General features: G+C 44.3%; 1 protein-coding gene and 1 long non-coding RNA gene across 3 annotated transcripts in view; both read left to right on the forward strand.

Annotated features, from left to right (window-relative positions):
- Positions 1-19,616, forward strand: part of LOC122456827 — a 46,710-nt gene extending 27,094 nt beyond the window's left edge. The window contains exon 3 of one of the 2 annotated variants that reach the window (XR_006275914.1): positions 18,904-19,616. This is a non-coding gene — a long non-coding RNA (uncharacterized LOC122456827). Of the gene's footprint in view, positions 1-3,253; positions 3,666-18,903 lie in introns of those variants that run through there. The other variant, XR_006275915.1, reaches the window with a different exon arrangement.
- A 2,423-nt stretch (positions 19,617-22,039) lies between these two features.
- SMPD4 (sphingomyelin phosphodiesterase 4) overlaps positions 22,040-25,635 on the forward strand; it is a 33,030-nt gene continuing 29,434 nt past the window's right edge. The window contains 7 exon segments of the mRNA XM_038373407.2: positions 22,040-22,099; positions 23,437-23,472; positions 24,009-24,029; positions 24,031-24,096; positions 25,431-25,485; positions 25,488-25,519; positions 25,521-25,573. Coding sequence (XP_038229335.2) covers positions 22,040-22,099; positions 23,437-23,472; positions 24,009-24,029; positions 24,031-24,096; positions 25,431-25,485; positions 25,488-25,519; positions 25,521-25,573 — 323 coding nt within the window.

A 25,635-nucleotide genomic window follows, 5' to 3' on the forward strand; every position in this document is an offset into this window, starting at 1 on the left:
GGAAGCCTGCCATCCCCCTACATGTGTGAACGCTGCCTCTCCCCACCATCCCCCGCACAGGGCTGGCATCTCTGCTTGCCTCCCCCCCCCACACGTGTTCCTCTGCACCGCAACCCGCTTTTTTGACAAAAATGGACATTTGTCAACAGATTAAGTCAGCAAGAGCAAACAGGACAAATGCCCTCTTTTAGAGGGGAAAACATCGTGACAGCCAGGACAGGGCTTAAAAAAGGGACTGTCCCAGCCAAAATGGTCACCCTACACCACAGTCAATGGGAATTTTGCCATTGACTTCAGTAAGCAAAGATCCCCATCCTATTCTACCCTGATGCTCATTAATTTATCTTTCATAGACTCTACAAATATGCTGGGATTAGAAGTTTCCCTTTCACACAGATTTTATGTGGTTTATAGAATGGATTCACAAGTGTTCAGGACTTTCCATCCTCCCCTCACAGGAAATGACCCAAGTATTTATTTTATTTTGAGTTGGCCCATCTTGGCAATCAGCATCTGAACACAGAATGATCTAAAAGCGAGTTTCTCTCATGAGTAATTGACCGAGAAGTCAGCAGCTGAGCTTCTAGAAGATGCAAGTGAGTTTGGCAGAGTGCCGTTAGTGGGAGAGGATGAACCCATTCTGCTTTACAGATAAGTGGTGTACACAGAAGGGATCTTTCCGAACAGACTTATTCGTGTTATCGGGCATCAGAAAATATAATCACAGCTCTTAAAAAACCCTTAACAACTGTCAGAGACAATTAAAAAGGTAAAAATAACATGAAATACCCTATTGGAGTCTACTCCCAGCTAAATGAATCCCACTTAGTCCATGTTAATGCTCTGATTTTATACCCTTCCTTTAGACATTTTTAAAAGTCTTTTGTTTTATTAAACAGCTGAGAGCTCTATTTACTCCATACTATTGGTGAAAGTAAGGTTATCAAAGCACCTGGAGGTTAAAACATCCCCAGGATGCACATGCCATAACGATGGATGTCTAGAATCACTGAAGAAAACCACACACTACAATGCTGTATGTTCAAAAGTTGCTTTTCAGATTCAGAGCGAGAACAATCTCAATCATAATTGCTGAATACGCTTCTGGCAAGGAATGATATGTTTATGGAACTGCCCCATCCATCATAGCGTGCCGTATTTTGCTGTCCATGAAACAAATTAAGTGAACCAAAAGCTCCACTGAACATGGGAACTGACTCTCTCTAACTGGTGATGTTGACTACAGACTCATTGGGCCTGATTCAGATTCCGCACTTTAAAGGCCTGAAACTGCCATGGGATCCATGCAGGCATAAGGATCTGCCCTGGCACTTTCATGGAACCCACTCAAGTCTGTTGGCAGAGGTGGATTATGGTTTCCTGGGGCCCTGGGCCAGAGCCAGTGGGGGGCTCCCTCCCCACCGTTTCTGTCTGCGGCCCTGCCCCCATTCCACACCTTCCGCCTGCAGCCTTGCCCACTGCCCCACCCCTTTCTGCCCCTTCCCTGCGGCCACTCCTGTTCCACCCAGGGTCCCACCATTCCACCTATCCACTGCAGCCGTGCAACCCCTCTTCTCCTTTCTCCCCTGCCCCCAACTTCAGTCCCAAGACCAGAGAAGCTGTGTCCCCATCTCTCGGCTTCTGCCAGGGATGGGGGTCACTGAGGGGGCTTCCCCCATTCCTTGGCTTCTGCCAGGGACAGAGTCGGGGGCTACCTGGCGGGAGGGAGTTCCCCAGTCCCTTGGCTTCTGCCAGGGATGTGGTCGGCGGCCATTTTGGGGGTGTTCCCTCGTCCCACGGCTTCTGTCAGGGATGGGGTCTAGAGCAGTGCTTCTCAAGCTAGCTGATGTGGGGGACCAGCAATTTTTTTTTCCAATGTGCGTGCAGACCGGCAGCTGATGGCTCGCAGACTGACACTAGTCCACGGACCACCACTTTGAGTAGCACTGGCCTAGAGGACCACTGGGATGGGGGCTTCCCCCATCCCTCAGCTTCTGGTGGGGATGGGGTCAGGGGCCGCTGGTGCTGGGGCGGGGGGAAGGGAGGGATTCCCCCGTTTCGCAGCTTCTGCCGGGGACGGGGGGCGCACTGGGGCTTCCCCTGCCTGGCACTGCTGCTGCAGAGTGGGGTTGGGGCACAAGGGCTTTCCCTGCCCAGGGCTCCAGGTTTCCATCTCCTGCAGTGGATTTTTTCCTGGGCCCCCCAATTGGCTGGGGGGCCCTGGGCATGGACTCCGTTGGCCCAGTGGCTAATCCGCCAGTGTCTGTGGGGCTCCATGTAGCCACAGGGTTCCCCTGAACAGATCCAATTAAAGGACTGCAGCCCAAATAAGGAAAAATGCCAGTTAAATTAACGGAGCTACCCTGAAAACTAGTCAACTGACATCAAAGTCAGGCCTATGAATGTCTGTCTGACAGAGTGCTGCACTGAGTCAATGCTTATCTTATTTAGGGCAACAGTCTCTTGTTTTGGAAATTTATACAATTCTGTGAGAAACCAGCAACCATCAGCTGGTGGTGTTATTTTCCCTTTTAGTTATCAGTCAATCAGGGAATGGAACAAGATGATTCTCTAGACTTGCTAAACTGGACAGCTAAAGTGAAGCTCTCCTGTCAATTATACCTGATAATGATGTATGAAATGCTCCTTTATATCGGTGAGGTTAAAAAAAACAAAAAACCTATATTTTAGTACAGCAAAAATCCGAGCAGGGCTTCAGGAACAAAATTCCATGTCAGAACCAGAGCCAAACTTGGATCCAGGCTTTGGGTTATCTCCTTGTCTGACATATTAAGGTCACTACATACAGTGCTGCCAATTCACACAATTTTATCATGACTGTTGCATAACTGGAATTTTTCTTAAAGCTTCAGGAGTCATGTGATTTATGTAAAAATCCCAGCTTTCCTTAAAATAGTCTTGGCCTCATGTTTCTGTACAAAAGCTTGAAAACAGGAATCCTAATGGCTCAAAGTCCAGAAAGCAAATAAAGGCCCAAAATATGTTATTTTCTAAGATCTCATTATTTTTAAGTCTGTTGTGATTTTGGGGAACACTTGTGTTTGGCAATACTGCAACCATGCTTTAACAACCAGTGTGTAGTTTAACATCCTAAGGCCATCTCTGTTGAAAGTTGACAAAAATATAATTTTTGTAAATTTGTTAGGAGAAATTAAGCATTTTAAAAAATGTTTTTAAAAAAATCCCAGCAGAAAAAAATAGTCTATTTCTTGCCCTTTTGTGTCTTCTTTAGGTTGCTTGGAACAGGGTTGCCATACTTAGAACAGTACCCATGCAGGGCTGTTCTGTTCATGTGTATACTCTGCTTTCTCACTACCCTCTGTGGCATAGGCATCTTAGCCCCTCCAAAAGACACGGTCTCAGATGCAGCACCACCTGATTGCTTTTAGATCATTTCATATTGCCTGTCACAAACCTGATGCGTTGAAGCAACTATTTTAGATCAGAGAATTTTTTTGTTTGTTTTATTAAAGGAGTTTCTAGCATTTGAAATGAGCTGGAATAATATTCCTTTAAAATGTTCCATTCTGCTGGAGAAGCTGACTGTGCGAATGGGGTCCAAGATGCAATTCTGCAGCTACTCCAGCAGATGCAGAATTGGGGTGCACAGACCCTGATTGTGAAGAACGGAATAGCCTCATATACTATAGAGCAGCGTTTCCCAAACTTGGGACGCCACTTGTTCAAGGAAATCTCCTGGCGGTCCGGTTTGTTTACCTGCTGCGTCCGCAGGTTCGGCCAATCACGGCTCCCACTGGCAGCAGTTTGCCGCTCCAGGCCAATGGGGGCTGCGGGAAGGGCGGCCGGCACATTCCTCAGCCTGCGCTGCTTCCTGCAGCCCCCACTGGCCGAGAACAGTGAACCGCGGCCAGTGGGAGCCACGATCAGCCAAACCTGCGGACGCAGCAGGTAAACAAACTGGCCCGGCCCGCCAAGGGCTTTCCCTGAACAAGCGGTGTCCAAATTTGGGAAACACTGCTATAGAGGAAGGCCTCTTGGAATATGAAGAATACCCTCATAAAACAGGCCCCACCCTGTGCAGAGGACTGGGCTCATTATCAACAACAATATTCTATAATGGAACATGAATTATATATCACCAACCATTCCCAAACACAGGATAAATACAATAGGCCAGATTCCGCCCTGTTATAATGTCACTGATGTCAGTGGAGTTACAACAGGGATGAATTTGACTGTCTTTAATTTTCAACATCAGTTAAAAAATAATCTTTCCAGTCCTTGATTTGTCCTCAACTGTGTCACCAGGACAAACCTGATGGGACTGATGAAGACACAAAGGTTTCTTCTAGCATAAAACAACTGCATTTATTCAGCCTGGATGGCAGCATCTGGGCCATTAATTCTGAGCCAAAACAGGAATCTCAGAGTTAGCTGCTTTTGGGACAGAGTCTGAATATAGCCCCCACTTACGTCAATAGCTGTTCGGCTACTGATTTTGATAGGAGCAGCATAGGGTCTAGTTACATTACCTAAATTCTTAAACCACTGCATTCCAGATATAATCCTAGAAACAGGCATTAATGAGTCTTATGCATGTTTTAAGATGAAGTGTGAGGAACTAACTGTTGTAAGTGCTACAGTGTTAACTAGCTCAGCACCTTAGAGAAATGGATAGAATGCTGGTGGGAAATAGTTGGCTACAGATCTAGGAAATCTGCAAATGAAACCTGGAAAACAGGGGTTTATCATGGAAATGCCTTCTCAACCTTAATTTTAATAATTTCTAGTGCTATACTTTCATATGGAGGTTCCCAAATTGCAGACTGTGTACCACAGATTGATGGATGGCACATGGAGCACATGCTGGTGGTCCAAGGAAAGATGACGGTCACTATCATGCTAGCTGCTACTCCTCATTTCCAGCTGCTAAACCCCATTCAAATACAGCAAGAAATACTTTCAATACTTTCCTAAATATTATTTTTCCATGTAAGCAATTGTCGTAGGTGCCACAGGAGCGTCATACAATTAGTTCTGGGAAGGGAAATGGTCCATGAGATTCATAGAATATCTGGGTTGGAAGGGACCTCAGGAGGTCATCTAGTCCAACCCCCTGCTCAAAGCAGGACCAATCCCCAGTTTTTGCCCCAGATCCCTAAATGGCCCCCTCAAGGATTGAACTCACAACCCTGGGTTTAGCAGGCGAATGCTCAAACCACTGAGCTATCCCTCCTCCCAAAGAACAGGGTGGATGCCCATCAGTCTACCTTTGTATTGAAAAATTGGTCCAGGCTAGGAAAAAGTTGGAGAAACCCATATCTAACAAACAATGGGCAGCTTAAAAGTGAATAGCAAGGAGCATGATGTATAGAACATAACATAACAATTTTTCCACAGTGCTGTCCTGGAAGAGATTTTAATCCCCCCCCCCCCCCCCAACATTTTAAATCTGTGTGAACCAGAGGGATAATATACTAACATTAGGGTACAGGACTAGGTAAATACATCCGTCTGCAATGGATTAACCCATATATTGGCTGTGGTTGGTGTGTTGTTCAGAAGAAAAACAGTTAAATACACTCTACATGCAAAACTTTCCTCTCAGATCCACATAGAAGATCCTCGTTCTGATTCTTTGCTTTCCTTTTCTATGTTAAACTTTGACTAACACACTTGGCAGATTGGTGAGTGTTAGGGAGAGTACAATACTGGATTCAGTATGAGCTGTCGAGCCCTATGGAGGAGACTTTTCGCTCTAAGCGAGAAATAGTTTCAATGAGCTAAGAATTCCCCTTTCTCCTGAGCTACTTTACTCTCGTTCCAGCAGTAATGCTCATTACATACCCATCGGGCCTCATTCCCATCAGTGACGAGCTGACTGAATATTCTCTGAACTCTTTCACCCGTCTTTGCTGTACTAACATCCAAACAATTCTCCAGCCAAAGAAATCTACTTGCCAGAGTTTGCCACTGTTTATGATATCCTCACCTTTACTTACCGGAACAGATGAAAATTTGATATCAGTTAAACTACCTTAACCTTCAGCTCCTTAAGCCATGCACAGCTTCTTTAAATGGGGAGTGTCACGACTATAGCACCAATCCTTGCATACCCAAAACTTCCAATTAGAAGTGGAAATGCAGAAGTAGACCGTAAGTGGTATCAAAGATTTTTTATAAAATATATTAACTAAAAAAAAAATCACTAAATATAATGCTGGAACGTGGCAGTGTGAGCTCCAGATTAAAGGAGGACAGTGATTCTCAAACCTATTTGATTGGGCTCCCTTTCTTTTTGTTCATAGTGGTTTACGCTCCTTCCCCGCCAAGTACATATACCACTATCCAGCAGCAGCACGGAAATGAGGGTGGCAATGTGAAAAGTGATATTCACCAATATCACTTCCCAGCAGACATAGCACCCCATTGCCACTCTTACCTCTGCACTGCTGCTGTCTCCATGGGGCTGACAGCCAGAGCTCTGCCATCTCCAGGTGAGGGACTGGGGGCAGAGGGGAATGAGAGCCCGAGTGGCAGGACTCCAGCTGTCCCTTTTATCCCTGCCTTCCAAGTGTGCACAGCATGGGTGGCGGGTATCTGAGGCTGTGCCTCCCCAAAAAGCCAGGTGGCCCTTGCCCATATTTTGCCCCCAGACCCTCTCCTGCTAGTTCTCCTGTCCCTGTGTTGTGGCCCCGGTTAGGGCTCAAGCTGGGGCCCTCCTGGAGCTCCAGGGCTGGGGCTATGCCGCCTGCCCTCCCAGCGCTTCAGGGCTCAGAAGGGGTGGGACTGGGGGCTAGCCTCCCCCAGATGGCAGTTCATGCGCCACCCATGGTGCACAGCCCTTCTGCTTGAGCTCCAGCCACCCAGGGCTGACAGCCAGAGCTCTTAAAAAATAAAAATAAAAACATAAAAAGGCACATACAACTCATGCCTCCCTTGACGCATTACCGTAGTTCCCTTGGGAGGCCCGCCCCATAGTTTGAGATCTGCTGAACTAGGACAATATGAATCTGCCTACATGATAAAATGTTGACTTGCCTTTGAAACTACGTCAGCATAGGGTTCATATCACTATCAGTTCATGTTGTGGATTTCTTTGCCTAATATGAGAGAGGGGTGAGGATTAAAACAGCAAACCAAGACAATCAAACAAAAATTCATCTTATCAAGATGGAATTCTAGCTGATAATGAACAGCTGAACCTCTACCTCAAACAGCCTGCCAGCTCAGGAGAATCCCTACCAAAAAAAATGCAGAGCTGTTTGTTGTTACCCTTGTTCAGAAAGAGCTGTAGTAGTGAATATGACAAAGGAATGGGAGTCAGGAGACCTAGCTCTGAGTGACATGGGGAAATTACTAACCTCTCAGTGCCTCAGTTTCCCCTTCTGTAAAAACTGAAATCATCCTTATCTTTGAGATTTCAAGAAAAAAAAAAACACTATATGGGCCTGATGCCAGTCCTATTGAAATCAATGGGAGTTTGGCCATTTACTTTAATGGGAGCAGGATCAGACCCTATAAATGCAAAGCCTCATTATAGATGCCTCTTTACTATTCCCTCCTCCACATATTTTATTAAAAACTGGTGATCTAACAAATTTCACACCATGAAGTTATATTACTAACTCAATTACAAAAGTGTTGACTGAGTCATTCCCAGAAGTCCCGTCAATTGTTGTTCTTTCACGTAGTCATCCAGACATGAATCATTTAGAACACAGCTTTCCTGCTTTTTTCTGTCTCCAATTAATCTTATAATCCACTGACAACAAAGCTAGACTAAGGTCATTTTCTTAATCTCCAGCATAGTACATCCATCACTGCCTAAACGCATTACAAAACTTGCAGCATAAACTAGCAAACATAGCAGAAATCAGTGTTTTCCCCAGGAACTGAAATTAGGGTGGGTGTTGGAATATTCGGGTGGGTGAGGGCCAACAAGAGTTGAGACTGTGAGGGCGAAGGTGGGCTGTATGGCACCATAGTAAAAACTGAAAAATGTTTCATGACCATTTTATTAAGATTTAACTCGTGTTTTAAAATCATCACAGAAATTAAAGTTGGCTACTCAAGCCTACTATGAAGCACTACATTGACATCCTTCTTGGTTTCCTGGTGTAATTTTAAACTCTTTGGTGTCTTCTTGCGTGTCTGGTACTGCCAGTCCTTCATGATATGTTCATGATCAGGCTGAAGGCGACTTCTTTCAGAACACAAAATTCTATTCAATGAGGAAAAAGAATGCTCAACTGTAGCTGTTGCGACTGGGAGCAGCAAGAGATGGATTCCTACTTCTTTCATCCCAGGAAACATAGTAAAAAGATTGGCTCGGACCACTAGTGATGATAAAGAAGTTGAAGTTAAATCTTCATTTGTTTGTCATATATTCCACTTTATGTTCAAAATTTTCTATTCTGTCCCGATCACATAGCAACCCCACTGCTGGTAGTGCCTCACTCCATTCAACTGTAGGTGTTTTATAAGACAAGCATCTGTAAAAGCTACGTGGATGTTGAGTAGAATCCAGAAATCGCTATTGCAGATTTGTAAGAATCAAGCCATTTTCAGCTGGCTTAACAAACGCTTCTTGTCCTCTTCACTTAAGGAGTCAATATAACCTTCATTAGTCAACTTCTGGACTGAAGTCTTTGCTTCTTCCAGTACATTTTCAATAGATATCTCTGATTGATCCAAGGGTAGCTTCTATTGCTGGACAAAGATCTACTACCGTTGTAGCAGATGCCTAGATGACATTGTTTAATGACCCAAGTGGTTTCAACAGTGGACTTACAAGAGAGAGAATGGTGATAGTCTTCTCTAAACTTAGTAAGAAAAGCTGTCCACCAGCCTCGCTACTTAGATCTGTCCTATCTTGGTGGATACTTTCCAAAGCCAGTAATAATGGTTGCAATAATTTTAAGACAACAGCCAAAAATCGCTCATGAGAAAGCCAGTGGGTTTTCCCAGGTTGGACTAATTTGAACTTCAATCCCAGTGTATCTTCTATTTATTTCCAAGACATTCAGTCCTTTTGGGCTCTTGCTGAAAAGAAGAGTATAAAAAGCCATTACATTTATGGCTTTTTAAAGTGTTTTGAAGATTCTGTATCTCCTACTAGCACTAGCTGGAGTAGATGGCCTCTGCAGTGTGTATAGGAGAGATTAGGGCTACATTTTTCTCTGAGGAAAGCTTGTACTCCACTATGTTTTTCAGATAAGTTTGTAGCTCCACCAAATGCACAAGCAGCCATCTGTCTGGGGTTCAGTTTACAAGCATTTAACTCTTCTAAGATGTCATAGATGCAGCTGATGTGTCTTCTATAACCTGAACATCTAGAATGCATCTACTGGCCTACCACGAACATCAAGATAACATACTTAATACTTGATGCCTATTTGTATTGGTCCATTCATCAGCCATTTATGCACATATTGTGAATATGGTGAGAGAGTTCTTCACTTTTTCAACTGCTAAGTCTTTCACTGTTGCACCACATGCTTCTAGAGAGTCAGCTGAGTTTTTTTCAGAAAGATAGCGAACATCTGCTGGTCTTGTTTGAAACCAGTGTCCAACTTCAGGATTAACAATGACAATGCACTTAACATTGGCCTCCACTTTATAGTGTGTGGTACCTCTTGCTTAAATAGAAAGTCTGATGCAACAGCCATGTTGGTTCACATAAACTGAGTTGTGCTTCCAGCATTTTTAACAGCCTCATTAAGTTCTTCTAAAATTGGCTTTGACAGTGACTGGATAATAAGTCTTTCTGCATGTTGATGCAGTCCAGAGACATGGTATTTTGCAGCCTTTTCATATAGGTTGTCAGTATTGGATAGCTGATCAGTCTGGCAAACCAAGCTCCCCCACTTTTACCATATAAATCCATGGTAAGCCCACATCTTGAATACTGCGTGCAGTTCTGGTCACCACATCTCAAAAAAGATATATTGGAATTGGAAAAGGTACAGAAAAGGGCAACAAAAATTATTAGGGGTATGGAACAGATTCCATATGAGGAGAGATTAAAAAGACTGGGACTTTTCAGCTTGGAAAAGAGACAACTAAGAGGGGATATGATAGAGGCTTATAAAATCTTGACTGATGTGGAGAAAATGAATAAGGAAGCGTCATTTACCCCTTCACTTAACACAAGAACTAGGAGTGACCCAATGAAATTCATAGGCAGCAAGTTTAAAAAAAACAAAAGGAAGTATTTCTTCACACAACGCACAGTCACCTGTGGAACTTTTTGCCAGGGATGTTGTGAAGGCCAAAATTATAACAGGGTTCAAAAAAGAACTAGATAAGTTCATGGAGGTTAGGTCCATCAATAGCTATTAGCCAGGATGGGCAGGGATGCAGCACCATGCTGCGAGTATCCCTGGCCTCTGTTTGCCAGAAGCTGGGAGTGAATAACGGGGTGGATCATTTAATGATTACCCGTTCTGTTCATTCCCTCTGAAGTAGCTGGAATAGTCACTGTCAGAAGACAGGAGGCTGGGCTAGATGGACCATTGGTCTGACCCAATATGGCATTCTTACATAAAAAATTATAATAATAAAAAAGTTTAGTACAGAAACTCCCCAAGACAATGACCTCTTGAGATAGCAATGATGTGAGATAACGACCTGGGCAAATAATGCATTTTAAAAATCTTGGCCTACTAGGAAACATATATTTATATAAGTTTCCCAGTCACAAATCTAGTATTCTGGAGCAAAGTCACTAAAACATATACTCTGGGAGCTTTCAGAGTAGCAGCCGTGTTAGTCTGTATTCGCAAAAAGAAAAGGAGTACTTGTGGCACCTTAGAGACTAACAAATTTATTTGAGCATAAGCTTTCGTGAGCTACAGCTCACTTCATCGGATGCATTTGGTGGAAAATACAGAGGGGAGATTGATATACACACAGAGAACATGAAACAATGGGTTTTATCATACACACTGTAAGGAGAGTGATCACTTAAGATGAGCCATCACCAGCAGCAGGGGGGGAGGGAGGAAAACCTTTCATGGTGACAAGCAAGGTAGGCTATTTCCAGCAGTTAACAAGAACATCTGAGGAGCAGTGGGGGGTGGGATGGGGGGGAGAAATACCATGGGGAAATAGTTTTACTTTGTGTAATGACTCATCCATTCCCAGTCTCTATTCAAGCCTAAATTAATTGTATCCAGTTTGCAAATTAATTCCAATTCAACAGTCTCTCGTTGGAGTCTGTTTTTGAAGTTTTTTTTGTTAAAGAATAGCCACCCTCAGGTCTGTAATCGAGTGACCGGAGAGATTGAAGTGTTCTCCAACTGGTTTTTTAAATGTTATAATTCTTGACGTCTGATTTGTGTCCATTTATTCTTTTACGTAGAGACTGTCCGGTTTGACCAATGTCCATGGCAGAGGGGCATTGCTGGCACATGATGGCATATATCACATTGGTAGATGCGCAGGTGAACGAGCCTCTGATAGTGTGGCTGATGTGATTAGGCCCTATGATGGTGTCCCCTGAATAGATATGTGGGCAGAGTTGGCAATGGGCTTTGTTGCAAGGATAGGTTCCTGGGTTAGTGGTTCTGTTGTGTGGTGTGTGGTTGCTGGTGAGTATTTGCTTCAGATTGGGGGGCTGTCTGTAAGCAAGGACTGGCCTGTCTCCCAAGATCTGTGAGAGTGATGGGTCGTCCTTCAGGATGGGTTGTAGATCCTTGATGATGCGTTGGAGGGGTTTTAGTTGGGGGCTGAAGGTGATGGCTAGTGGCGTTCTGTTATTTTCTTTGTTGGGTCTGTCCTGTAGTAGGTGACTTCTGGGTATTCTTCTGGCTCTGTCAATCTGTTTCTTCACTTCAGCAGGTGGGTATTGTAGTTGTAGGAATGCATGATAGAGATCTTGTAGGTGTTTGTCTCTGTCTGAGGGGTTGGAGCAAATGCGGTTATATCGTAGAGCTTGGCTGTAGACAATGGATCGTGTGGTATGATCTGGATGAAAGCTAAAGGCATGTAGGTAGGAATAGCGGTCAGTAGGTTTCCGATATAGGGTGGTGTTTATGTGACCATCGCTTATTAGCACTGTAGTGTCCAGGAAGTGGATCTCTTGTGTGGACTGGTCCAGGCTGAGGTTGATGGTGGGATGGAAATGGTTGAAATCCTGGTGGAATTCCTCAAGGGCTTCTTTTCCATGGGTCCAGATGATGAAGATGTCATCAATGTAGCGCAAGTAGAGTAGGGGCAATAGGGGACGAGAGCTGAGGAAGCGTTGTTCTAAGTCAGCCATAAAAATGTTGGCATACTGTGGGGCCATGCAGGTACCCATCGCAGTGCCGCTGATTTGAAGGTATACATTGTCACCAAATGTGAAATAGTTATGGGTCAGGACAAAGTCACAAAGTTCAGCCACCAGGTTAGCCGTGACATTATCGGGGATACTGTTCCTGACGGCTTGTAGTCCATCTTTGTGTGGAATGTTGATGTAGAGGGCTTCTACATCCATAGTGGCTAGGATGGTGTTTTTAGGAAGACTACCAATGGATTGTAGTTTCCTCAGGAAGTCAGTGGTGTCTCGAAGATAGCTGGGAGTGCTGCCAACGTAGGGCCTGAGGAGGGAGTCTACATAGTCAGACAATCCTGCTGTCAGGGTGCCAATGCCTGAGATGATGGGGCATCCAGGATTTCCAGGTTTATGGATCTTGGGTAGCAGATAGAATACCCCAGGTCTGAATTCTAGTGGTGTGTCTGTGCGGATTTGTTCTTGTGCTTTTTCAGGGAGTTTCTTGAGCAAATGCTGTAATTTCTTTTGGTAACTCTCAGTGGGATCAGAGGGTAATGGCTTGTAGAAAGTGTTGTTGGAGAGCTGCCTAGTAGCCTCTTGTTCATACTCCGACCTATTCATGATGACAACAGCACCTCCTTTGTCAGCCTTTTTGATTATGATGTCAGAGTTGTTTCTGAGGCTGTGGATGGCATTGTGTTCTGCATGGCTGAGGTTATGGGGCAAGTGATGCTGCTTTTCCACAATTTCAGCTCGTGCATGTCGGCGGAAGCACTCTATGTAGAAGTCCAGTCTGTTGTTTCGACCTTCAGGAGGAGTCCACCCAGAATCCTTCTTTTTGTAGTGTTGGTAGGAAGGTCTCTGTGGGTTAATATGTTGGTCAGAGGTGTGTTGGAAATATTCCTTGAGTCGGAGACGTCGAAAATAGGATTCTAGGTCTCCACAGAACTGTATCATGTTCGTGGGGGTGGAGGGGCAAAAGGAGAGGCCCCGAGATAGGACAGATTCTTCTGCTGGGTTAAGAGTATAGTTGGATAGATTAACAATATTGCTGGGTGGGTTACGGGAACCACTGTTGTGGCCCCTTGTGGCATGTAGTAGTTTAGATAGCTTAGTGTCCTTTTTCTTTTGTAGAGAAGCAAAGTGTGTGTTGTAAATGACTTGTCTAGTTTTTGTAAAGTCCAGCCACGAGGAAGTTTGTGTGGAAGGTTGGTTCTTTATGAGAGTATCCAGTTTTGAGAGCTCATTCTTAATTTTTCCCTGTTTGCTGTAGAGGATGTTGATCAGGTGGTTCCGCAGTTTCTTTGAGAGCATGTGGCACAAGCTGTCAGCATAGTCTGTGTGGTATGTAGATTGTAATGGATTTTTTTCCTTCAGTCCTTTTGGTATGATGTCCATCTGTTTGCATTTGGAGAGGAAGATGATGTCTGTCTGTATCTGTGTGAGTTTTTTCATGAAGTTGACAGATTTCCACTCTATACGGCTAAATTCAGTGCCTTGCATAATGACAGGTTTCAGAGTAGCAGCCGTGTTAGTCTGTATTCGCAAAAAGAAAAGGTGTACTTGCGGCACCTTAGAGACTAACAAATTTATTCGAGCATAAGTTTTCGTGAGCTACAGCTCACTTCATCGGATGCATTTGGTGGAAAATACAGAGGGGAGATTGATATACACGCACAGAGAACATGAAATAATGGGTTTTATCATACACACTGTAAGGAGAGTGATCACTTAAGATGAGCCATCCTTGCAACAAAGCCCGTTGCCAACTCTGCCCACCTATCTATTCAGGGGACACCATCATAGGGCCTAATCACATCAGCCACACTATCAGAGGCTCGTTCACCTGCGCATCTACCAATGTGATATATGCCATCATGTGCCAGCAATGCCCCTCTGCCATGGACATGGTCAAACTGGACAGTCTCTACGTAAAAGAATAAATGGACACAAATCAGACGTCAAGAATTATAACATTCAAAAACCAATTGGAGAACACTTCAATCTCTCCGGTCACTCGATTACAGACCTGAGGGTGGCTATTCTTCAACAAAAAAATTTCAAAAACAGACTCCAACGAGAGACTGTTGAATTGGAATTAATTTGCAAACTGGATACAATTAATTTAGGCTTGAATAGAGACTGGGAATGGATGAGTCATTACACAAAGTAAAACTATTTCCCTATGTTATTTCTCCCCCCCACCCCACCCCCCACTGTTCCTCAGATGTTCTTTTTAACTGCTGGAAATAAGTCTACCTTGCTTGTCACCATGAAAGGTTTTCCTCCCTCCCCCCCTGCTGCTGGTGATGGCTCATCTTAAGTCATCACTCTCCTTACAGTATGTATGATAAAACCCATTGTTTCATGTTCTCTGTGTGTGTATATCAATCTCCCCTCTGTATTTTCCACCAAATGAATCCGATGAAGTGAGCTGTAGCTCACGAAAGCTTATGCTCAAATAAATGTTAGTCTCTAAGGTGCCACAAGTACTCCTTCACTCTGGGAGCTGTTGTTTTTCATGCCACCGTTCACTCTACCGCTCCATCCCAATGGCCCTGAACTGCCACCTTCTGCTGCCACCTGCCACTGTGACCTCTGTGAGTCAATCTCTCAAGGTTCCACCGGCTCTCAGTGATTTCAGCTCTCAGTGGGGGAACCTCGCTGTTAGTACAGGCTGGACAGTCCCTTCCACAGAAACACTGTCCCACAGCAGGTCTAAGCATTTAGACCTGATTATCAGTGATTTCAGCTCCAGTGGCCACTTAACAAACCGAAAGACTCTCTATGGAGCCTAATCAGCTCTCTATCTCTAAACAGGAGAGAGGAGCAGGTCAAATAGTGCCTGTGACTCTTAGGCAGAGCCCACACCACCAAGCAAAACATCTGTATCCCACCCTCTCTCTCTTCACTAGGATCTGGCATCCAAACCTCCTGCTTAGCGAGTGCAGTTCAGTTGAGGATGACCAGGGCTTAATTTGCAATGAAACTGGTGCTGGGGCTCAAACAAGTTTGTTACTTTCATAACTGATGTGACAAGCCCAGAGGTCCCAGGGCTATGAACTGACAAGCCTAGAGGTGCTGGGGCTCGGCCCTGGCAAGCCCTAGTACAAATTAAGTACTGAGGAAGACCCCCTCATTCAGGCAGGCTAAGTACAGTTCTGCTGCCCTTTACTCATACAATAAGGATAACAACATTTCATGACCCCCGCAGTGATTTGTAACCCAACATCAGCCAAAATTGAACACTGGGGCAGCACAGCTCATCTGCTGGATACCTAGGCAGAGTAGGTGAGTTCATGTAAATACAGTCTGGTCCTGAAGCCTTTCCACCCACCACTGAGTCATCACTAGCTGTCAGGGGAGAGCTCAGTCAGACCTTGCTTACAAATCATAATTTGAAATTATCAGGTAGGCCAATATAGCCGAACCAAATATACTGACATTGTCATAAATAACATCTGTATGAGGAAGCTAGTCTTTGTTCATACTTTTCAAACCCATTATGCTTTCTCAGGTACAAGTATTTTCTCATACACTGTATATGCTTTTAAAGTGTGTATTAATGTTTCAATTTAAATTGGCAACACTGCATGCAACTGGCGGGGTGTTAGGGAAATTTGGGGGGAGCCCTAGGGAAATCCCCACTCCTCCAGATGAAACTATGAAGATACAGTAGAACCTCAGAGTTACGAACACCTTGGGAATAGAGGTTGTCCATAACACCGAGATGTTCATAACTCTGAACAAAACATTATGGTTGTTCTTTCAAAAGATTACAACTGAACATTGACTTAACACAGCTTTGAAACTTTACTATGCAGAAGAGAAATGCTGCTTTTAACCACCGTAATTTAAATGAAACAAGCACAGAAATAGTTTCCTCACCTTGGCAAAAAATGTTTAAACTTTTCCTTTTTTAAAGCAGTATACATTTAACACAATACTGTACTTGCTTTTATTTCATCCTTCCCTCCCTCCCCATCTCTTCTGCTGCCTGATTGTATACTTCTGGTTCCAAATGAGGTGTGCGATTGACTAGTCAGTTCATATCTCTGGTGTTCATAACTCCGGTGAAGTGAGCTGTAGCTCACGAAAGCTTATGCTCAAATAAATTTGTGAGTCTCTAAGATGCCACAAGTACTCCTTTCTTTTTGAGATTCTATTGTAGCTCTTTATCACCACCAAGAGAAAATACACCTTAAAGAAAGCTTCACACTCAACCACTAGTAATCTCCACTTTCAAATGCATTACTATGAAATGAAAAATATCCTTCTATCAATCTAGGAATTTTTATTTTTATATAATTGATTAGAAAATTCCATTTATTTGAAATGTGGCATGAACAATATATTCAATCACATGCTTGTCTATACCAAAGCAGCCTCTTATCATCCCAGACAGTTTGAGTGCTGTAGCTCACGAAAACTATGCCCTAATACATTTGTTAGTCTCTAAGGTGACACAAGTACTCCTTTACTTTTTTATGAAAATAACTGATGTTTCTGAATGAAATGTACAATGGAAACATAAGACGTAAAAAAGAAAGGAATAAGAAACCAACAGATTCACAGGTCTGCGTCAGACATGTGAAACTGTCCACAGAACATTGAAGATAAAAAAGAGTTCTACCTGGGGCTGTCAGAGGTTGGGAAACAGCCAGTACTTTACAGCTGCTACTTTCTTCAGTTATTCTATTTTGCTGCCTTTTCATTAGCTGTTGTTTTAGATGTGATTGGCCTTAGCCTCCAAGTATTTGAGAAAAATCTCCTGCTTAGATTAAAATTTTTACTAATCTATGATTTCAGCTACTACTGTTTTTTCTCACATTCACTTCCAGTTTTTGTACCCACCTTTAGTTTTTTCTCTGATGTATACCAATGTGGCTCTTGACTTCCACTAATGAGAGCAACTGTTTCCACACCATCAAATTAGAAACAATTTCTGCATTTATAAACATACCGGTGTAAGCAGCCTCTCCCTCATTCTGATTTTGTTTTCAGAGTCTCAGTGCACTGAAATAAGCTCAACTCTCAGGTTCATTTAGAATGAGTAGTTGAACTGCAGGGCTGGGGGAGAAGGGATGGATGGTTTTCACCTCCTGTTTTTAAAATGGTAGCAGTGGCAAATGGAAATCTGGCATAGTCACCTATACTACCATCTTTCCCCATGCCCAATTTGGTCACTGACAGCATTAGGCCATATTCAGGAGGATATGTTTCCTCCCCATTAAAAGAAGGGGTTTGCCCTGGTGTTGCTGACCAAAATATAACCTCTTCCCACACTGCTGTGGAGCGTGTTGTTTACCAGCTGGTGCCCTGCCTTCAGAGGTGACTACATTTCAGTGACCTTTGTGGCTAAAAAAGTCACAGAATGGAAAGGGCTAGAGAGACATCAAATGGTGTGATAATTATGGCCCTACTCCTGCAAACATTTATGCACGTATTAAGTAATTTTACACATGTGAGTAGTCCCATTAAACTCACTGGGACTACTCACTTGTGTAAAATTGCTTATAGGCATGAGTATTAGCAGGATCAGGGCCCATGTTACAATTACGTTTCATCTATACCTGTTTCTAAATTAGACTAATGAGATTTTAAATAAATATTGCATCAATTTTAATTTTAATCATAGATTCATAGAGTTTAAGGTCAGAAGGGACCATTAGATCATCTAGCCTGATCTCCTGTGTAACACAGGCCAGAGAATCTCTCCCAGTTATCCTTGCACTGAGCCAAGTGTTTTGTGTTTGATTAAAAGGGTATCTTCCAGAAAAGCACCTGCTACTTAGCCAGTTTTTAATTCATTTAACATGTTCTTTATTGCTATTATATTTTGCTAATTTTTAAATCAGAATATCATGTGGTACTTAGACACCTTACATAAGTCTTAAAAACTAACTACATAAATGTAATCTACTTATCAATCAAACTTGAGATCTCATCAAAGAATGAAATCAGGTTTGACTGACAAGACCTATCCTTCATAAAACTATGTTGATTAGCATTAATTACATTCTTATCCTTAAATCTGTATCAGTTGAATCCCATATTAACTTTTACATTATTTTGCCCAGAGTTTGTTAGGCTAACCTTACCTGTCATCCCAGTGCAGACCCAAGTCATCCCACTTGTCCTTTTTGAATACTGGCACAACATTAGCACTCTTCTAGTCTTCCAGAATTTTCCCAGTACTCCATAAAAAATTAACATAAGCAGGCCAAAGACCTCCTAAGCCAATTCTTTTAGGACTCTTGGATACAAATTAGGCAGGCTTGCTGACTCAAAAATGTTAATCCCTTTAAGGTGTTGCTTAACATCCTCCTGAGTTTCTAATGCACTGGGATGTACTCTATCATCCTCATGTGATATGAATGCACCATCTTGTTTCTTTCCAAATACAAAACAGAACTATTTATTGTGCACTTCTGTCTTTTCTTATCATTGTTAACAATCTTACCATCTCCATCTAATTATGGGCCTATATCATTGCTAGGATTAATTCTGTTCCTAATATACATTCAAAGCTCCTTTGTCTTTAGCCCTACCAGTCATATATTTTTTCCTGATACATTTAGCTTCCCTTATCAATTTTCTACACTTCATAACTTCTAATTTATATTGATTGGTACCTGTTTCTCCTTTTTTCCATATGTTAGATATTGCTGCCTTCACTTCACCACTGAACCAGGATGGGCTTTTAGCCAAATGGAACTTTGTCTTTTTAAGTCATCTCATATAAACCCTTCCTAAAGAACCCCCACTTTTCATTCACATTTTTCAGTTTTAATTTTTATATCAATTTCACTCATAATTTTCATCAAATTTGGAAAATTATCCCTTTTGAAGTGTGTGTGTGTGTGTGTATACATAAAAAACTGGTTGGGACTGTTCTCTGCTTGCCCATATTGAATATAATCAGGTCATGATCATTGATCCCTTTGCAATCATCAACTTTCGGTTCAGTGATTAATTCATCTTTATCCATCACAAGGAGTTCCACAATATAGTTACGTTAGGTTTGGGGCAATCTCTTTTGTGTTAGGAAACTTATCAATAATTTTTAGAACCTCTAATGATGTTTTACTACTGTCTCCATGAGTCCCTCCTGCAGATATCTTCCTGAAGTTACCCATAACAACAGTTTTTCTTTCCACACATTACAGATAGATGCTTAAGATGAAACTCATAGTTTCCTCTGGTGTGATTTGTAACAGACACCCCACCAATACCCCCTCTTGGGCTTTGTTAGTTAGCACATGAATGCACAGGCATCCAAGATCCAGTTGTTCTGAGTTATCAATAACTCTCTAAAACAGGTAATGGTGTCTTTCATGTAGCATACCTCCCACCTCTTTACCCTCTCTATCCTTCCTGACAGTTTACCACCAGTGATTTAACAGTCCAATCATGCAAATCATCTCACCAAGTTTCAAAAATGCATTATATCAAAATTTCTTCCATCAATGGGAATTCCCAATTTCTTTTGTTTAATACACAGAGTCCCAGCTTTGGTATATCAGCAATTTAAAAATGTCTTCTCTTCTCATTCATTGTCACATTGATTCAATTTGTTAATTATATGCTGAGTTTGAACCAAATCTGCTCCTTAGCCCCCTCCAGGCCCTGCTCCCTCCTCATCCCTGATGAGATTCCAGGGAGCCAGAGGAAAGGAAACGTCCTTAGAGTAGAAGCTATACAGACCAGATCTGATGGGAAAAACTCTACAAGTTCTGACCCCCATGGAGCCATCATACAGGTTTGCTGCAAGGCAGAATCTGCCCCTCCCGAATCCAGCACGGTCCCTGTGAAGTTCTTACTCTCCCGTCTGTTTGACCTTCCCCTCTCCTCATCCCAGAGGCAGGGTGTGTGCGGGGTACTCACTGGTAGCCAAATGGGAAAGAGGTGCCTCTCAATAGGGCCCATCAGCATCCCCAGGCTGTTGATCTTGATGGAGTCATCATCATGTTGATGGCATTAGATTCAAGGACAACCATGAATTTCTCCTCAAAGAGGATGCCCTCAAAGTTGATGTTGACTGCGCAGGAGATCAAACCTGTCTTCTTTGAAGATCTCTGCCTCAGCCAGCAATTAAATGCAAACTCTTCATTATGTGATAAAAAATTGGTGCTAATGCTAATTATGTCTCTGTAGAAGTGGTTTTATCAAAGTGCATTTGATTTCACACATTTAGCATCCCCCAGGTATTTAGGTTTGCTTGTTTTCATGAAAAATGAGCAGTTTTACAGACTGAAGGAGGAGAGATCTGGTGGCTGCCATTACAGTATGCCCACTCTTGTGATTTCATTGAGTCCTGAAGATAGATCAGAAATGGGAAAACTTTTTGGTCGGAGGGGCCACATCTGGGGAAGAGAAATGTATGGCGGGCCATGACTGCTCACAAAATTGGGGTTGGCGTGTGGGAGGGGGTGTGGGCCTCTGGGGTGGGGCCAGAAATGAGGAGTTCAGGGTGCAGGAGGGGGGCTCCGGCTGGGGGTGTGGGCTCTGGGGAATGAGGGGTTTTGGGTGCAGGAGGGTGCTCCAGGCTAGGACCGAGAGGTTCGGAGGGGGATCAGAGCTGGGGCAGGGGGTTAGGGCAAGGGCTCTGGCTGGGGTGTAGACTTTTGGGGTGGGGCTGGGGGTTTGGGGTGCAGGAGGGTGCTCTAGGATGGGATTGAGGGGGTCTGGAGGGCAGGAGGGGGATCAGGGCTGGGCACAAGGAGGAGGCTCAGGGGTGCAGGCTCCGGGCAGTGCTTACCTCAACCAGCTCCCGGAAGTAGCCGCACGTACCCTCTCCAGCTTCTATGCAGAGGCGCAACCAGGTGGTTCTGCACCCTGCCCAACTGCAGGCACAGCCCCTGCAGCTCCCATTGGCTTGGTTCCCAGCCAACGGAAGCTACAGGGTCAGAGGCAGTGTGCAGAGCGGAGCCCCCTGGCGGCCCCTACGCATAAGAGCTGGAGGAGCCCATGTCACTGTTTCTGGGAGCGGCATGGAGCAGACCCTGACCCTGCCCCCAGCTGGAAGCGCCGGAGCGGGCAAGTCCCAGACTTGGTCCCCAGCAGGAGCTCAAGGGCCAGATAAAAGCAGCCCAATGGGCGCTAGTTTGCCCACCCCCAAGATAGATAGTAATTTTTCTTAAAGCCTCCGTTCTGGAGTGAAGTGATTATGGAAGAATCTCAGCTTCCATTAAACAAACAAACATTGCTCCTAGTTCTCACCAGTATGAAGAGAAGAAGTTTAAACACATGATCCGAGTGTAACTAAAGGCCCCAAACACCAATAGCAAATAAAAACCTCCCAAGTCAGTTTTTAAACCCTCTTTAGATTTTGCAGCCTGGCTCCTGATTGTTGAGCACTAGTCTATCTCTGCAGGGAAGAGCGGCCCCCCAGTGCTGCGGGTGGGAGGCAGCACAGCCAGGGGGACCACAAGGGCCCTGCAGCTCTGTGGGGTTGCACAGGGCCCCCTCTGGGATGTGCCGTTCAGGGCCTGGTACCATGGGGCCCTAGGCTGCAGGCCCTACCCTGAGACAAATAACAACCATGGCTCCCTCCCGCGGGGAAGCCCTGGCCCGCTGGCTGCTCCGCTGCCTCCGCCTTCCCCGCTGGGGGCGCTCGGAGGCGCGGCCGGGGGCCCCGGCTCACACCCAGGGCGGCGCGGCAGGCCCTGAGGGCAGGGGAGCCCCCCGACGCAGGCTGCAGCCTCGCGCAGGGCGAGGCCAGGCCCGGGCATTTGCGCTGCCGGCGGCTTTCCCGCCAGCCGGGCGGGATGCGTCACTGCAACGCGCCGAGAGGGGATGACGTCTAACGACAGCGCCGGCCCGAGGGGAGGAGGAAGCGGCAGCGGATTGAAAATGGTCTGGGGCGCTAGAGCGCGGGACGGGGCAGCGGGGCGAGGTGAGGGGCCTCCCCTAGGCTGCAGGGCAGGAAGCTGGAGGTGGGGGAGGGTTCGTGCTCCCGCTCCCTGCTGATAGACGCCCCCTCTCTCTCGCCGGGGTCCGGCTCCCGGGAGAACGGGCTGGAGATTGGGGGCGGGGTTGGAGGGGGTCTGAGCCCCAAGGGGGAGGCTGTGAGCAGCGCCCCCAGTATCCAGCTCCCTGGAGGGGTCTCAGCCCTAGGGGGAGGCTGTAATCTGGGCCCCCAATATCCAGCTCCCTGGAGGGGTCTCAGCCCTAGGGGGAGGCTGTTATCTGGGCCCCCAATATCCAGCCCCCTGGAGGGGTCTCAGCCCTAGGGGGAGGCTGTTATCTGGGCCCCCAATATCCTGCTCCCGCAGGGGTCTCAGCCCTAGGGGGAGGCTGTAATCTGGGCCCCCAATATCCAGCCCCCTGGAGGGGTCTCAGTCTAGGGGGAGGCTGTAATCTGGGCCTCCAATATCCAGCCCCCTGGAGGGGTCTCAGTCTAGGGGGAGGCTGTAATCTGGGCCCCCAATATCCAGCCCCCTGGAGGGGTTTGAGCCCCAAGGGGGAGGCTGTAAGCAGGGCCCCCAATATCCAAGCCCCTGGATGGGGTCTCAGTCCTGGGGGGGAGGCTGTAAGCAGGCCCCCAATATGCATCACCCCTCTGAGACGGGGGGTCTCAGGCCCACCGCTCCCCGACAAACATAAAACCTTCCAAGATCCTGTCTGTCTTGGTCCCTTCAGCTGCTGGTGGTAATGTGCTTGTGTTCCCTGTGTCAGTAGCCACCATTTTAGGGGGAGCTATAGCATGAGCTATTTGCAGACAGTCTCACACTGGATAGTGTCTTCTTTCTCTTGCTGGACTGGTTGCTTCCATAAACACTCATGCAGTCCATGCATACAGGTTGTGTCCCCATAGATGGTTTTGTGCCCACTGCATTGGCTGCAGTCTAATTAAACAAGGCTCTTTTTTTGCGTCCTTCCCCCATCCCCCAAGTTATGTTTATTTGGAAAGAACTGTATTATTTCTATGCGAATGTGCAGTGTTATCAACTTTGGGGGAATACAGCGTAGTCACCTTTGTCAGGGATCTGCCTTGGTTTACTCCAGCTCACATAGCATAATAAACAAACATGTTGCCTGTTTTCATGCATAAACATGAAACATATCAGAAAGTGAGTTGTAGCAGTGTTATAACATGAGAATTTTAATATTCACTTAGATGTTTCTATCTCTTCTTTGCAGTGGTTTCCTGAGATCACACTTCCTTTGGGGTATTGTAGAGAGACAGTTAGGCTGTCCCTCACTTACAACAGCCTAGCTTCCTATTGGTAAGTGCCAGTACAGATAGCTATAGGCATTAGGAAAGTCTTGTGGGTGATACTGCTTTTGACTAATGAATTGCCAAATAATCATTTGAAAATTTAATCCTCCACATATTAATTCCTGACAATTTATCTATAAGCAGAAATGCATAGCATAAAATCTGAAAGCATTCTGTGGAAATGCACTGAGAAAGTTCCAGCTCCTCTTCTCAAATTCTCTAGTCTGTGTTGACCATTCTAAATGTCATGTTGTCTTATTTTCATAGAACTCAAATGGTCACAAATTGAGTACTTGCTCTTTAATTTAAAACTTGTAATGTAGATCCAAGTAGGTAAAAAAACCTGTATCTGAGATTTGTCTGAGTTAAAAAATACTTATGTTTAGAGTAAATCTTATGATGGAAACAATGACAGTACATTGCTTTTTACAAGAGCAATATTTAACACCGTAATTAGAGAATTCGCTGCCAAGATCTTTACAAGTGTTGCCCTTTTTACTTTCTCTTAAAGAAGTGATCTGATTTCAGTTTCTGTCCATACAGGCCAGTTTGAAGGCAGATTGTCATGAACAAAGCCTTTGCTCAGAGGTGCCATGATCTGGAGATAGTCATTGAAGATTTTCCTGCCAAGGTATAGCTACTTTTTCATGATGTAGTCTGAGCTATGCCTCAGGGGAGTTATAAAAATATTATTTAAAAATATATCTCTTTATTCCGGCTTTGTAAAGAGTTTTAAGATTCTTATGTGAAGTTTTATGAGTCAGTAGTTTCCCAAAAGTTCCTAACTTTTCCAGTAGTTACAAAACTCCAAATTTTTAATTGATCACATTCCTAATCATACTTTTTCATTCTCTACTGAAATGCCAAATATAAGAACACTAATATTTTAAGATGTGACCACATGACTGATTACTAACCACCTGAGTTGGAACATAGTAGTCTCGGGATAAAGAATGAGGTTTTCTACTACCGTAATTGCTCGAGATTGAAAGCTTTTATGGTAACAATATGGTGTGCAGATTGGCTTACCCCATCTCAAAAAGATACACTGGAATTGGAAAAGGTACAGAAATGGGCAACAAAAATTATTAGGGGTATGGAACAGCTTCCATATGAGGAGAGATTAATAAGACTGGGACTTTTCAGCTTGGAAAAGGGACCGACTTGGGGGGATATGTTAAAGATCTATAAAACTATGCTTGATGTGGAGAAAGTAAATAAGGAACTGTTATCTAGGGGTCACCAAATGAAATTAATAGTAGCAGGTTTAAAACAAATAAAAGGAAGTATTTCTTCACACAATGCACAGTCAATGTGTGGAATTCTTTGCCAGAGTGATATTGTGAAGGCCAAGACTGTAACAGGATTCATTAAAGAATTAGAGAAGTTCATGGAGGATACGTCTATCAGTGGCTATTAGCCAGGATGAGCAAGGATGCAAAACCATGCTCTGAAGTTTCCCTAGCCATCTGTTTGCCAGAAGCTGGGAATAGGCGACATGGGATGGATCACTTGATGATTACCTGTTCTGTTCATTCCCTCTGAAGCACCTGGCATTGACCACTATGGAAGACAGGATACTAGGCTAGATGGACCTTTGGTCTGAACCCATTATGGCCGTTCTTATGTTCTTATGTCCAGTCTGTAAAATGATGGGAATTAAGGAATTAGAAACAGGCAGGAGTCTAACTTCACATGGGGGGGGTGGGGAGGGGGATATATGTTTGCATTTAAATTTCTTTAAATTATTTCCACTGAATGTTCTGCACATGGAAGTATGTCTTGGAAATAACAAAAATTATGCATATATTGACTGTAGTTGGTGGGAAAATATTTCTTGCATTCAGATGTCTGAAATTAAGACTCTTCAGACAAAGAATCTACACCTGAACAGCAATCTTTCTTTTTAAAAATTGTATTACTCTATTATGACTCCCACTCCTTTTTCTGGTTGTTTTCCTGTAGGAACTGCATGCCAGCTTCCCATGGCTAGTGGAAAATATTTTTGGTAGTCTGGATGGCATTTCATGGGTTGGAATCTTCGCTGTTTGCATGGAAAGAGCGAATCCTACAGAGTATGCTATTGCCCTGGATTTCCTGGATCCCAGGTAAATGTGCTAACTTAGAGCAGTGGAAAATTCATGATGAAACTAATAAACTAGTATGATGT

The sequence above is a fragment of the Dermochelys coriacea genome, chromosome 15 (genome assembly GCF_009764565.3).
Source record: "Dermochelys coriacea isolate rDerCor1 chromosome 15, rDerCor1.pri.v4, whole genome shotgun sequence".
In the NCBI taxonomy this organism is placed as follows: domain Eukaryota; kingdom Metazoa; phylum Chordata; order Testudines; family Dermochelyidae; genus Dermochelys; species Dermochelys coriacea.